We start from the raw sequence: 15,591 nt of genomic DNA on the forward strand, positions 1-15,591 counted from the left end.
AAAAATTAACGGTACACCTCTGTTTCCAAATCTGGCAGCATGGTGGGCATGTGGATAGCATATCTGCCTGTAATCAGCCTTAAAAACTCAATAGATACTATGATCAAAGAGAAACAACAAAACATCAAGAAGCAATGCAGGTGGGCCAGAAGACATAAGTCGCGTTGCTTCATGAAATAAAAAAATAACACATTATGGAATCTATCGAAACGCAGATGTGCTAAAACACCATGCTTTAATTAATCTGAGTGAAAAAAAAACAACAACTTTATGTAGAGGCAGAATTTCAGACAATACACTGTGTGTATCTGTAGCGTGTCTATCTGCCACTCTATCTTTTTTTAACGCTTGCAGAGGCACAAGCACTATTTGAGGAAATGAGAACGGATCGATACTAAAACTCTACCAGCAGGTTTTGACAACGGTGGTATAATCATTGGCCGAGTCAGGAAATCACACGCATGTGATGCATCCATCTGAACAACAAGTCGCAACACATCAGTCTTTACAGGAAACTTATTTTCTGAATCACATTTCTTCATCGATTACACTTCAATGTATGACACCATTAAAATTTGAGGAGGCAAGACGTTGCACTCAACCATCATCTCTTTATATAGCTACATTTACTTACAGACTATTATTCATCCATCTTCTGAGTCACTTATCCTCACATGAGTCGTGAGAGTGCTGGAGCCTATCCCAGCTGTCATCGGACAGGAGGCTGGGTACACCCTGAATTGGTTGCCAGCCAATTGCAGGGCACATAGAAAAAAAAAAAAACATTCAGACTTACAATAATACCTAAGGGCAAGTTAGAGTCTCCAATGAAAGCATGGTTTGGGATGGAATGTGGGAGGAAACCGGAGTGCCTGGAGAAAACCAACACAGACACGGGGAGAACATGCAATCGCCACACAGCCGAGGCTGGGATCTGAACCTCTGTCCTCAGAACTGTGAGGCAGACGCTTTAACCAGTTGTTCACTGTGCCACCAGCACCATCCTAATAGATCTCAAAAAAAAAAAAAAAAAAAAAAAGTCAATCCTGGAAGGTTTTTCAAAAGTGGTATGGTGATTGAGTGGTTATCACAGCTACCTCTGACTTCTTAAATCAGGGGTTCAAATCTGACCTCCAGCCTTTTCAATGGATTCAGTTCCAATTATTAACATGGAACTACAGTGGATTTAATCAAATATTAGTGTAACATCCGTTCCCATTTCAACATTGTAATCCAGCGAAAGTTGGAGTTGAGGTCTATTGGTTTGCAAAGCAGGTGCATTTCATACCTTTTTAAATTGGAGAGGGATTACAGGAAAGTATTTACTGCAGCGTACACACTTCAAAAGGCTTAAATCGATGGGAAAAAAATGTCTGTGGGTGTTCATATTTTCAAAAGAGTAATTTCAAAATTTATAAATTAAGTTTATCTTGAAGTTGTGGTGGGTGAGGCTGTTTCTTCCACCACACACACACACAAACACACACAAATTGGGAAGAGACAGGGCGGTTAATATTTTTGTCTATTAGACTTGTCAGAGATGTAACAAAAAGATGAACAGAAGTTGAGCGGCTAATCCACGTACAATAAAATGAACCGAGACACAAACAACAAATACACATCCACCACTTTCCTTGACAATATTTTCCAATTTAGAGACACTTGACTAAATACTGAGTAAAACAGAAAACAGGAGCTTTTGAAGTCCTTATCAGTGTTGGATATATACTGTATATATAATAATGCACAGTTGCGCAAAACATTTTATTTAGTGATTTTTTTTTCCCTTTTTTAATCACTGCTTTGAATTCTCCATACTACACGTGTATATTGACTGACAACCAATCCAGGATGTACAGCGCCTCTTGCTCAAAGTCACCTGGGGTAGGCTCAAACCCGCAAAACTAATGATGACAAGCACTATAGCAAACGAGAGCGTAACAACAGCAATAACATACCAAAGAGTGGATTGTTACACGTGTCAGTGTCTCTATATGCCTACACACACACACGCACACGTGCACGTGCATAACTGTACTATCGCATCTATAGCCAAAGGTTATTAGTTTAACTGATTTCCAGTCGAGAAATCTGTTGACCTCGCAGTCCAAAGCCAAAGACGCCACAATATGTTACTTGTTTAAAATGGCATGAGAGTTAAAAAAAAAAAAAGTAGATTTCCAAGCGTGAAACACAGCCACAAGTCATTGAATGAGAGTGCAAAAGCAGGCACATCACCGTCTGACAGCGGTATGACAACAAACAAGAGAGCTCAGCTCATCTTTCTGCTTGTTTACAAAGTCCGCTGAGCCAACGTGTCCGAGCCTCGCAATAAGGCCCGGCCGTCTCGCCACGGCCCAACGTGGATCCCAAACCACCTAACCTTAACAGTCACGTTCCAGCTCATAAAAGTGACAAATACATTTGACTCTTAATTGGCAGAACTTATCAGGCTGCACGGAGAAGTCGGACAACTGCTGTTGTGCTGCAATTGAGCCTCTTTCCCACGGCACACTCAAAACGCACCACCGAGCTACACCCTGTGGGGTGATGCCAGTGATGTGCCTGTAACGGAAACTAATGACATTTTAATAAGGCTACAGGCATTTGAGAATCACCGCCACCTGTGACGCGCTGATCCACACAGTGGCTGTCAAATTTGACTTAAAAAAATAAATCAATAAAACTTCCCCCCGACCACAAGTCTCTGTGTGATGCACATGTACTAATGGTAACCAACGACATACTCTCAAGGGACCACATACCCTGAAGCCCAGATCCACACACTGGCTGTCAGTCAGACTAAAGTAGCATCCATTCCTATATTTGCTGTCTGAAATTCCTCAAATCTGGATGCAATTGGAAGCAAGCATGCTGCACTGTGTCAAAACACACAGGGGTAAACAACAACAAAAATAGTACAAGAAGCTGATTGGTTTGTGTTGATGTTGCACTGTGCTCACTAACAGTTAAAGCGGAAGAGGCCAAAGCCTCATGCGGCCAAAGTCAGAGACAGCTTTTGCATTTCTGAATGCACACTCATGCTTTCCTGCGGGGCAGTCAAGTGCCGAGATAGACCGCTCTTAAATTGACTTCAGTATCATGCCTGGGACCTGTTTGAGGTTTCAGTAAACCAAAGTATATCAACTTCCTGACCTTTGAACCTTATTTCTAAATCTATTTATGCTTCTGGTATCTAATATAAGCACACATGCTTGAACATTAAATGCTGCTGCACAATCTAATGAGATTCATGTTGTATCAAACTTCGTAGTGCCTTAAAAATACCTGTAATGCTGATACCTTAAGAGCAGTATTACAGTGATTGCTGCTATATATAACAACACCATCAAATGAAAAGTAATTTGTTTGTTACCCAACTAAATTGTATCTGGATAAGATCCAGATCAATTTAGATTCAATCTTAAACACCCTCGTGCAACTTGTTCCAGATAAAATTCGATGAACAGTTTTCTGCGGGATCTAAAACCAAATTGAATTCGGTTCAGCTCAAGATTCCACATTAACCCAATGAAAAACCCAAATGAAAATGTTCAGAAGTCTAATTTAAGACAAACTTAATTCAAACCAGAATTGAGCCACGTTCCACATTTAATCCCAGTTGATGTGTCAGGTATGTTCAGTATATTCATGAATATGTTTGGATGTTTCTCGCACTATTTAAAACCAATTAGCATGAAGTGTGGGAAAACCATATTTAAAACCAAGGTGAACTAGGTTTTCTGTTTGTCAGTTCAAATTTGACCACAAGAGATTCGAATGTAAATAACGGTGTGTTAATTATATTTCTGCAAAATTCCATGTATACATAAGGATCAGCAACAGAATTACATCTGTATTCAGTCATTAAGAGAAATGTAACATTTAACTTAGTTAATCGATCTGTCAAACCGTATTTGATATGCATGCCCGCTAACGACAGTCTCAATCTTATTCCGCATTAAAGAATAATTCAAATGTTATTCAACATCCTTTTATATCTGCTTGGTGGAGTTTTGAGTCTTGTCAGTCAAGCTCAACAAGGATAAGATTGGCAACCAAATCCAGTACAGACAAAAGCAAATGGAACAAAGGAAGAATTAATGAAAAAAAAAAAAAGTCCCCTACCTTGAAAAACTGAGCGGGTATGACGTCAACAACGCAGGATTGGCGAGCCCATCATTGGCTCTTTGAAACCCCCTTGCATCTCCGTAGCCGTCCACTCGCATCCAGCTCTCCCCCATTGAAGGCAGATTTGAGTGCATGCCGAAGGGCTTTCGGTCTTGCTGGCCCATGTTGGAGGGTGCACTGGTTCTGCAGTGGTAGCCAGGAACCACGTTCATGCTCGTAGACGAGGACATTGGTGCTCCTGCATGAACCGAGCCCATGCCTCCTTGGAGACACTGCGATTGGCAGAACGCAGGCTCCTGCTTCTCCTGTTTTACACTGGGAGTGCGGATCTGGGTGAAAGAGGCGTCGGGCACCTTCTCTTTCACAATGACGCTGGACAGAAGGGTAGAGGGCTGCTGATGTTGTTGGTGAAGCTGCTGCTGCAGAAGGTGATGATGCTGCTGAAGATGATGATGATGGTGAATCATGGCGTCATGCTGCTGGCTGGTGTCATGAGTGTTGTGACAGTTGCCGCTGTTGCTCAAGGGCACTTGCATCGCTTTTGGTAAGCCTCCGACGGGTCTGCCGCTGTCGTGCAGGATGTCATCGAAGTGAGCCACTTCGGAATCCAACTCAAAGTCACTGATCAGGGATACCGGAAGGTCCAGGTTTTTCCAAAGCTCACTGTCCTCAATCAGGCGACTGCTGCTTGAGGGATGTCCGCTGTGAAATCCCAATTCTTTATCCACAGAGAACTCTCCTTCCTGTTTGATGTCCTGGGGGAAAAGGTCAGGCAGAGGAAAGTTTCCCAAGAGAGTGGTGTCGATCACAGAAGTGGACGCATGGTCCAGATCAGCAATATTTTGGCTCAACACCGCCAAGTCATCATCCATGTTAAACATGCCACCTTCCTGCGGCTGTTTCTCGAGTCGGACCATTTCCTGGCCATTCATGCCAGATCCTTCGAGTGGGACCTGATGCTGCTGGTGGGAGTCGAGGAGGCTTCTAGGCTCCACCTGGTCTTTGGTTCCACCCCCGTTTGATGTTGCGGCAGTTGGGTGGAGAGCACTGAGCAGGGAAACTGTGGTGTCAACTGACTCTATACATACTCCGGTTCCCAACTCTTTGAATGTCAAGCAGTCGTCTCGATTACTGTTGCACTTCGAGCTGCCCTGATCCATTTTGTTATCTTGACACAGCAACGGAGGTCATTCCGAACAAATGAAGAGAAAGACAGAGAGAGAGAGAGAGAGAGATGAGATCATGTTAGTAGGAAGGGGCATAATAGCCATTTAGTGGATAAAATTATTACGAATAATTCTGCAAATTCTGTTAAATTGACTATTTGTGTCTTGAAGCAATCTAGGGCAATGTGTAAGCGTCTTTCCAAAAGAAGGACAACATGAGTCGACTAATGGAAACAGAATTTCAGTGGCGACATTACTTCCGGTCCGCATCTGATGATGATTTTACCCAGCATTGTGCAGTAGCTTACAGTAAGTTGATGATCTATTACATTTAAATATTTTTTTTCAATATAGAAATTATGTCAGACCAAGTTTTAAATGATAAACCTGGATCAGAAATATTTCACTTTTTAATAATGAAAAAAAAATGTGATGTGACATAAATGTCTATGTAGAGTTTGCTAATGGTTCATTAAAGGTCAACCGTCATCCATATAAACATTTTAAAATAGATATTGAAATGAAAAATACATATTATTATTTACTTCAATGTCTACGAAAAAATAAATATGAGCGGAGAGTGCATCATCCATGTGCAAAGTTGCGGAAGTCTCACTCGACATCGAAGTGGTAGCCATATTGGCTGCATCTCCTGTCCATGACGTAACCCAGGCCATTCGCCATTGAAAACATGCTGCGGCCCCTACTGTGGGAGACGAACACGCCCCATCTGACACGGAAGCTCTTTTCGAAGAAGACAATTGAGTGACGTTACCGGGGCAATATTACCCTATTGTTTCGAGCCATATTTAGATGATATGCAGATCACGGCCAAATCACCTCCCCGCCTAATCCACCTCCACGCAAAGGTGATAAAAACAACGCCGCCAGCAAGTGCCGACGATGCCACGGCCAAACCGCCTCCCCGTCAAATCCACTTCCGGGGCGGAGATGAGCCACCGCGGCCCAGCTGGCCTTGTTGACAAGGCCGGTGGTGATTCACAAGGCCTGCGAAGGCTGTCCTTCAGCCGTTGCTGCACGGAAGCCTTCTGATGCGTACATCGACACATTTAGCGCCCCTGAGTTATGGATTATGCCCCCCCCCTACTATTGTTTTTTTTTAGTACCTGTATACACACCTCCCTGTCTTTTGGAACCCACAAAGCTCTCCTCCTTTGCACATGTGCAATCCATTTTTCACTATGAACCAGATCTTTTGGAAAAGTATGAAGCGCGAATCCATCCTCCCGAGTGTTCGAGCAATATCCAGCAATGCAATGAGTCGGCATTTTGGCTAACACGAAGGAACAACAGGTAAAATTAATCGAAACAAATGAGTCCGCTTGAGCGCACATCACTTCCTGCTTCTTGTCTAAAACAAACTCATCGAGAGGATTTTCATGGCGGGAGTTACAAAAAGCCATATACGTCAAAATCATGTTTTGTGGTGAACAAACAGATGGGTCCATAACCGGCTGCCGTTTTTTTTCATTCTAAACTTCTTCTAAAATCATCAATTTCATGGTAGTCGACCTTTAAATTTAAGTTTATTACAAACACTTTGTAAATAGTGAATTAACTATAATGAACATTAGTGTAATAACCATCACGTTGGCTCACTATTAAGTTAATGTATGATACAGCTAGTGCGACTTAAATCTTAAATTATATGACTTGATCAAGCAATTTATGTTGGAGTCATAAATCATGAACAAACTATTTGCTAATCAATTTATCAACCATTCACAAACTCTTAATAGGGGTAGGCCGGTTTTAAAACGGTGGGTGAGCTGGGGCCTATCCCAGCGAGTTACACCCTGGACTGACCACCTTCCAATTGCAGGACACCTATGGACAGGATGGTCTTAAATGAACAAGACATGTGGATGTTTTGAGTAAGTAGACAGAGGTCTGGGGTAAGATGCAAACTCCACACAGGAAGGCCCAAGCCAAAATTTGAACCCACAACCGCTGAACTGTGAGTCTTACTTGCAAACAACTAGGACACTGTATACTGCCTTACAATTGACGAACTAAAACAAAAGTTAAAATGTACTCTAGACTACGGAGGATATTTGGCCGCCGCGTATGCAAGGACTCCAAACGCCACGTGCCTTGCATTGAAGAAATGTCAAAAGCATCAAAGAGGCCATTTCCTGCCCTCATGCCCACGCTGGAACATCATTGGAAACTCGCAAATGGCACATTCCAATCTGGCCTGATTTAAAAAAAAAAAAAAAAGGAGTACAGACAGACATAAAAAACTGCAAATGTCTGCCAGTTTTATGCCTTCGAGGGGGATTTCTGACTGGTGGTGTGCGGTTAGGTGTTTCTCACGTAAAATGGGTTCCTTGGCTGCATAAAGGTGGAGAAACATGCTCGAGATGACAAACCATAACAATCCGGTATGTATTGCTGTAGTGGAAGGCTGCTTTGTCATTGGGACAACAAATATTTGGTATGCACTCAAAGTCTCTTCAGATCAACTTTGTAGTGCCTTGAGTGTGTGTCGCATGTCAAGAGCAGCGGTTTGTTGCACTTCCTTTTACACCGCCGATGCAGCTGCTTTTTATTGTTGGGATGTTCAAATGTGCCATGAGACGTGACACAGGCTTTTCTCACAAAAAAAAAAACCGAAAAAAAAAATGGAGTGGGAAGTAATGATGTACAAATACTAAAAGTTTTACTTTTGCTTTCAACATTCAAAGAGATTACTTTTACCTCCATATGTTGGATTTTATTTCATTCACAGCACTAGCAAAGCTTCCACTGCTGTTTTGTTAGCATAAAAGTGGCTCTAATGCTACATAAAAACTTTCAACATCGATCCATCCATTTTCTTACCCGCTTATCCTCAGGAGGGGGTCGCGGGGAGTGCTGGAGCCTATCCCAGCTGTCAACGGGCAGCAGGCGGGGTACACCCTGAACTGGTTGCCAGCCAATCGCAGGGGACATAGAGACAGACAACAGTTGCACTCACAATCACACCTAGGGGCAATTTAGAGCGTCCAATTAATGTTGGATCTTTTTAGGGCGTGGGAGGAAACCAGAGTGCCTGGACCGAAGCCACGCAGGCACAGGGAGAACATGCAAACTCCAAACAGGCGGGGCCGGGATTGGACCCGGGTCCTCAGAACCATAAGGCCAATGCTTTACTTTGTGATCCACCGTTCCACCAACTTTCAACAGGTCACATTTGATTTTTCCCTTCGATTCATATAAATATTATGTAAGTTGATAAAAAAATGTTTTGTTTTTAATTGTTCCAAGTTACTAAAAGGAATTTTGCTTAATTTACAGGATGAATTCATTTTCCCTATTGTGTTTGCATAATTTTCCGAGGAGATGAATCAGTGCTTGTAACGTCTATATACGGATCTGTACTTTCTTCTACCACCTCTAGCCAAAATAAAAAGTGCAAACAGGATTTTGGTGATTACACAATCACTGGGCGGCCACTTCATTATATACACCTGCACCACCTATTGCGACCCATCACATGGAGAAATCTCACGTAGGCATAAGGAGAATATGCAATTCCAGAAAGTATGGCCTGAGTCAAATATCTGAAACATAGAACTACGAGGGAAATCGTATGACCAATACTTCACCATGCTGCCAAAATAGAAATCAAAATACATGAGCAGATTAAAGCATATTTTTGACTTGAGCCAAACGCACACTAATTTTGAACGCAATTCAAATAAAACATTTATACCGTGACTGTTTCGTGGTTTGTAGTTAGATGGAAAAACAACGTGTTATTAGTAAGAAACACCTCTCAGTACGAGGCACAACTTTTCTACATCATTGTAGTAGAAAGGCAGTATCGAGGATATTTTCAATTGTGTCAAATCAATACTTCACTCAAAGTGTGTACTGTTTTGGGTCTTTTTGGTTTTTTTTTTGCCCGGATCAAACGCTTCGATAGGCTGTTCATGGCCCATGCGCCGGAGGTAGTGTGGTGTACAAATGTAGTGTATGATCGCCAAAATCTTCCTACTGAAATACTATATGGGGCTCATCTCTGCCTGATATTTCAACACAACTGAGCTTATATTAGTAACACCTCTCATTATGACACAATGCAGTTCTACACCACCGTCACGTATGAACCTTTTTGGGGGATGACACAGAACATTAATTACTTTATCATTTGAGGCAGCGAGGTGAAGTAACGGATAGCATTTCTTCCCTCAGTCAAGACGTCCTGGGGTTTGATTCCAAAAAACATCCACGTTAAGTTCATTGAGGTGCCTGACTCTCCATGAGTGTGAATGGGTGTCTATACACGAGTACCTGCCCTGCCATTGGCCGGCAAACACTTCAGGGTATTCCTTGCTCCTCCCATTTTCTTTGTTGGCACGATGTTATCTGGATCATCTGTTTTTCTCACTCCAAAAATTAGATGGGATATTCTCAAGGTCACATGTGACCCTAATGGCGAACAGCACCATAGAAAATAGATGTAGCGATATCACGAGCTACCCGGGTGTCTAACTTAAGGACCGGGTGCTAGATCTGGCACATGACATTATTCTTTTTGGCCCACTAAAGCAAATAAAGTGTCGACTTCACGTTTCTTGCTAAAATTTTAGATGTGTCTTTTGGCAGAAAATCTCAATCAAAGTTGTTATTTTTCTAACTAGTACAAAGCACTTTTCCCAAATTGCTTCGTACTGCCGCTGGAAATCAAATTGAATTCTTCAATCTAATTGAACCACAGTTATACATTTGGTAATCACTATTCTCTCTCTCTCTCTCTCCAATATAACCCAAATGCGGTGACATACAACTGGATATGGTTTTTACGACTCTGTGAGGGAAACCATAACTATAATGCGTTGGCCCAATATTAAATAAAAAGTTTTGGACACTCCTGTTTTAAATCTTAAATTGGTGTGAATGAATGGAATACAAATTTGTCTTTTTGTGCCCTGTGATTGGCTGGCAACCAGTCCAGGGTGCACCATGCTTCTCTTTTCCCAAGTCTGCTGGTATAGTCTCCACCTCGACCGTGACGCTGATGGAGGGGGGAATGGATGGTGCAGTGCACTAGTTAGCACATCTGCCTCACACTACTGGGGTTGGCAGTTCGAATAGCACTTCAGTTTCCATGTTGCCTTATCCAGCTTCCTCACACGTTTCCAAAGCATGTATCTCGAGTTAATAAAAAAAAAAAAAAAACTGTAAATTGTCCATAGGTGCAAATGGCTGTTTGTCAGTCAGCTGTGATATTAATGAGGCCAAGTGTTATCGGAAAAGGAATGGATGGATGCAATGAAGTGTAGTTCATGTGTGAGCAAGGGTAGGACTGCATACAGTAGTTTTGACTGCTAATGTGGCAGTGGTCGCTGTTGTAATGCATTTGTGGGGGAGGGGGGGGGGACGTCACCGATGGGAATGCTTTAATAGAAACATTGGAGTTTCCGCTTTTACGTTGCGCAGCATTTTATCGCATTGCTGCGCAACATTAGTGCAACCTGTTGGCTGTCTGACTCTACTGCACCGATCACACGCCTTTGAGTCTTGGACCGAGCACGCTATTGCTTTTATTTAGTTATTTAAACCAAGGCTCGAAGCGGTGTAGTCAACATTAAAAGGTGACACCATTTATTGTTATTATTCTCAGTATTCTTCTTCTTATTATTATTGTTATTACTGCTACCCCTACTCCATTCAGAGGAAGTAAAAAGTGAAGTTGCGTTCCAGAGAGCGACACTTACCTGCTGTCTGGAGAGGGATGCAGCCCTCCGTTTTTTTAAGTCATGTCCTGTCAAAAATTCAGTAAGAAATAGCGAGGAGGGACGCAAAGTCAGCGTGGAGGAACCGTGGAATAAAAGAGATTCCGTGCCTTTGACACGGAAAAAAACATTTCAAAGAAAAACGCTCGTCCTTAAGTTTGGAGTAAATATCCCCTGCTCAGCAGCAACTATTTGGCAACTAAAGTAAACAAGGTCGAGGAGGAGGAGGAGGAGATCCGAAGTCAAAAATCTCGCTCCACTTTTTTTAAGAGGCTGGGGGGGGGTGGAGGAGGAATGACGCTCCCGGAGAAATCCACAGGAGAGTTCGACGGATCCTCCAAAAGTGCAAAAGTGCAAGGCCGTGTGTAAAGTGGCAGCCGAGCTCACCGCGCACGTTGAAGTTATATAAGCGCGAGCGAGTGCGAAGAGCGGCCGCATTCTGCTGCCAACTCTGAGAAGGCAGGGCGGCCAGTTGGTCCAAAGTCATCAAGGGCCGGGCGCGCGATATAAGACTTCCGCTTACGTTCTGTCAGAGTAAAAGTACCTAACGGTAAAAGCGCCGCCACGCGCCTCGACGCAGCATTTAAAGCAATGCATGAAAATGCTCTTTTCCTGGAATTCATTCACAACAGCGACACTGGGTAGTCAACACCCCGTTTGTTCGAGCTATCCGGACGCCGAGAAATAAGCACTTTTATTTTTCTTAAGAAGCTTCCCATTAAGTTGGGTGTCGCTACGTTTGCTTGACGCGATCAGCCAGTTTGACACTTGGCGGTGAACGCCCCTTTCCCCCAGCTGCAAACTGCTGAGGAATCTGTCAAAACGTGTCCTCGCTCCCGGTCGCCCACTCCGAAACATGCGCTTGGCGCGAGACTTCCTGCGTGGAATGACTTTTCGGTTGCGCCGTTTTGCAGACCCAAGCGAGGCCCGATTCGCTCGCTTTGTGGTGCAGAGGTCAGTGAGGTTGTGCGCTCCTAAGGGAAAGTTATGGAATCAGTTTTCTTCACAACAAGAAGCATGAAATGATGAGATGAGGATCGGCTGGCCGTGCTGGTCTCTTCGAATCCGAACAAAAACACATGAATTCAAAGTGTAGCACTTTAATCTGATTGAGGTGTTTGTGTTTTTTCATGTTGATGCAAGAAAAAAAAAAAAAAAAGTTCACTTCTATTAAATTTTGCACTTGAATGACCCTGAAGAGAAATTACAATAGGGGCACATTTATGATGATCTACAATGTTAAACGCATTGTAAACAACGAATAACAGCTCACGTTATGCTTAAAATAATTCCACTGCGTCTTTAATCTTAAATTATTACTTATGAAAAGGTGTCGTACTTTTATAAAGTGATGCTAGCCCTAACCTTTTTGTTAAAATCTGGACCAAAATTTCAAACCATCATAATTCATACATGATATATAGATATGTAAGCATTTTTGAGTCACCAAACATGAACAATCTTTGAAAAACCCATTACCACTGATTTCTGATTCCAAAACTAGCTCTTAAATTTCATGTGTAATATGATGATGCAATTTCCAATTTTTAGTGTTTCCCAATTATAACGGTCCTCTGTGGGAAACTACAATGTTCCCCGTGACCAAAATGAGTTTGACACCACAGCCAACCCCTGCTGTAGAAAAACAATCATTCACATTATCTGGCATATAGATTTTTGCAATCTGGGTGGAAGCCACAAAAAAAAACAGTCACACAGGAAATTCAAGATTTGAAACCAAACTAACCCCTTTGACATCTCTACAAAGTGACGTCTTTTCATGTGGCTGCTCAGTTAAGCGTGCAGTTAGCAAGCTCACGATGGCAACACCCCGAAGATACGTCTTCTCCATTTACAGAACAGTTCGGCGTTTTTGTTAAGCTCCCCCTAAAAAAATTGAGGAAATAAAGACAGGGATGGTTTGACTTTTTAAAGACATACGCGGATTGCGAGCTGAACATCAACACTACCACCAGCTGACTCTGCAATGTTATTTTACAATAGATAGTCTTGTATAATTACACCAGACACAACCATGGCTTTGTGGGAAATTTGATACTAGTGAATGGGGAATTGCCAACTGTCTTAACTATCTGAGCTTCCTCCTACCGTTGCGCAGTCATTGGGTGTTTGCATATTTTTATGATTATAATCAACAAAAACCATTCACTACTGAAGTTGAGCTAGCTATCACCCCCTCAGTACATTTGATTCCTTTTGGCACATCCATTCAACACACCCCCCAAGTGTCAAACTACTGGCTCTGATGGCTCAATGGCTCACTCAGCCCCAAGGCAAGTGGTCCCAGCTTTAGCTCTATATTACAGTGAAGAAAATAAGTATGTGAACACCCTGCTATATTGCAAGCTCTCCCACTTAGAAATCATGGAGGGGTCTGAAATTTTCATCGAAGGTGCATCTCCACTGTGAGAGAAATAATCTGGAAAGAAAAAAAACAGAAATCACAATGTATGATGTTTTTAACGATTTATTTGTGTTAGACAGCTGCAAATAACTATTTGAACACCTGAGAAAAACAATGTAAATATTTGGTACAGTAGCCTTTGTTTTCAATTGCAGAGGTCAAATGTTTCCTGTAGTTGTTCACCAGGTTTGCACACACTGCAGGAAGGATTTTGGCCCACACTTCCACGCAGATCTTCTTTAGGTCAGACAAGTTTCTGGGCTGTCGCTGAGAAACATGGAGTTTCAGCTCCCTCCAAAGATTTTCTATTGGGTTTAAGTCTGGAGACTGGCTAGGCCACGCCAGAACCTTGAAATACTTCTCACGGAGCCACTCCGTGGTTGACCTGGCTGTGTGCTTCGGGTCGTTGTCGTGTTGAAAGACCCAGCCACGACCCATCTTCAATGCGCTGACTGAGGGAAAGAGGTTGTTCCCCAAAATCTCACAATATATGGACGCGGTCATCCTCTCCTTAATACAGTGCAGTTGTCCTGTCCTATGCGCAGAAAAACACCCCCAAAGCATGATGCTACAACCTCCATGCGTCACAGTAGGGATAGTGTTCTTGGGATGGAACTCATCATTCGTCTTCCTCCAAACACGGTTAGTGGAATTATGACCAAAAAGTTCTATTTTGGTGTCATCTGACCACAAAACTTTCTCCCATGACTCCTCTGTATCATCCAAATGGTGATTGCCAAATTTAAGACAGGTCTTGACACGTGCTGGTTTAAGCAGGGGAACCTTCTGTGCCATGCATGATTTCAAACCATAAAGTTTTAGTGTATTACCAACACTCACCTTGAAAATGGTGGTCCCAGGTCTTTTCAGGTTAATTGACCAAGTCCTGTTGTGTAGTTCTGGGCTGATTCCTCACCTTTCTAAGGATCATTGAGACCCCACGAGGTGATATCTTACATGGGGCTCCACTCCAACTGAGATTGATCGTTGTGTTTAGCTTCTTCCATGTCCTTATGATTGCTCCAACAGTGGACTTTTTTTCCACCGAGCTGCTTGGCAATTTCTCCGTAGCCCTTTCCAGCCAAGTGGAGTTGTACAATTTTGTCTCTGGTGTCTTTGGACAGCTCTTTGGTCTTGGCCATGTTACAAATTTGAGTCTTACTGATTGTATGAGGTGGACAGGTGTCTTTATCCAGCTAACAACCTCACACAGGTGCATCTGATTCAGGATAATGCATGGAGTGGTGGTGGACTTTTAAAGGCGGACTAACAGGTCTTTGAGGGTCCGAATTCTAGCTGAAGAGTTTGTTTTCAAAATGAGACATATCCGTTTTTTTCATTTTGAGAAAAGGGCTTGGTATTGAAGTGAAAACAATAAACTCAATTTATGTTTCTAACTATTGGGGGATGGAAAGAGATGCTAAAAAGTAACTAAACACCATACTACAAAAAAATATTGGCTTTAATATTCACCGAGTTTTTTTGATGACAAATTTCATTTTTTCTCCAAAATCAGACATATCCAAACATTCTATTCTTGGCAAAGTGAGACATATCCAAATTTCGACTAAAACCTTCAGGAGCAGCTGTATTTTTTTTTTTTTTAAATCAGTTGCGTTTGATAGGCAATCATGAAAACTATTTGCCTTTCAAAATTTCAAGCATTTTAAAATAATATTTAAGACCATGACCACCACATTTAGAGAGTTAGGTATCAGAAATAAGGGTCAGTCACCAGTCACAATTTTCACAATTAGCTCACTAATGTCAGATGTTTGTTCAGTATGAGGTCTTGGAAAGGCTGAGTTTACATCATTGTAATTTTGTGTATCTGTATGCGATTCTGCAATCCGACATCTGCAGGCATTGTGTCACTCAGTTGATTAATTTTCTTTATAAGTTGATGTGAGATCATTAAGAAAGTAAATTGCTTCAAACCAGTCTACCAAGGTTAATATGGGTTGCGAGGGATACCAGCAGAAAAAAATAGGTAGTCGATCTCATCCACACATCTCCAAAATGAAATCAGTTTCAAACTCACAAATTCACTGTTTGAAATCTGACTCATTGAGTCTGCTTTCTTTTGATTTTATTTATAGCTGTCGCTGACGGGGGAAAGAACACT

The 15,591-nt window shown here is 42.2% G+C and overlaps 1 protein-coding gene across 3 annotated transcripts in view; it reads right to left on the reverse strand.

The window, feature by feature from the left end:
• Window positions 1–11,527, reverse strand: part of LOC133491608 (glucocorticoid receptor-like) — a 61,989-nt gene extending 50,462 nt beyond the window's left edge. For 2 of the 3 annotated variants that reach the window (XR_009792442.1, XM_061802931.1), the window contains exons 1-2: window positions 11,024–11,527; window positions 4,129–5,299 (exon numbers count right to left, since the gene is read on the reverse strand). Coding sequence is in view for 2 of the 3 variants with exons in the window: in XM_061802931.1 (XP_061658915.1) it covers window positions 4,129–5,291 (1,163 nt within the window). In the remaining variant the exon portion in view is untranslated. The remainder of the gene's footprint in view (window positions 1–4,128; window positions 5,300–11,023) is intronic. The other variant, XM_061802930.1, reaches the window with a different exon arrangement.
• Between the last annotated feature and the right edge of the window lie 4,064 nt (window positions 11,528–15,591).

Source organism: Syngnathoides biaculeatus, chromosome 18 (assembly GCF_019802595.1).
Source record: "Syngnathoides biaculeatus isolate LvHL_M chromosome 18, ASM1980259v1, whole genome shotgun sequence".
Lineage (NCBI taxonomy): Eukaryota > Metazoa > Chordata > Actinopteri > Syngnathiformes > Syngnathidae > Syngnathoides > Syngnathoides biaculeatus.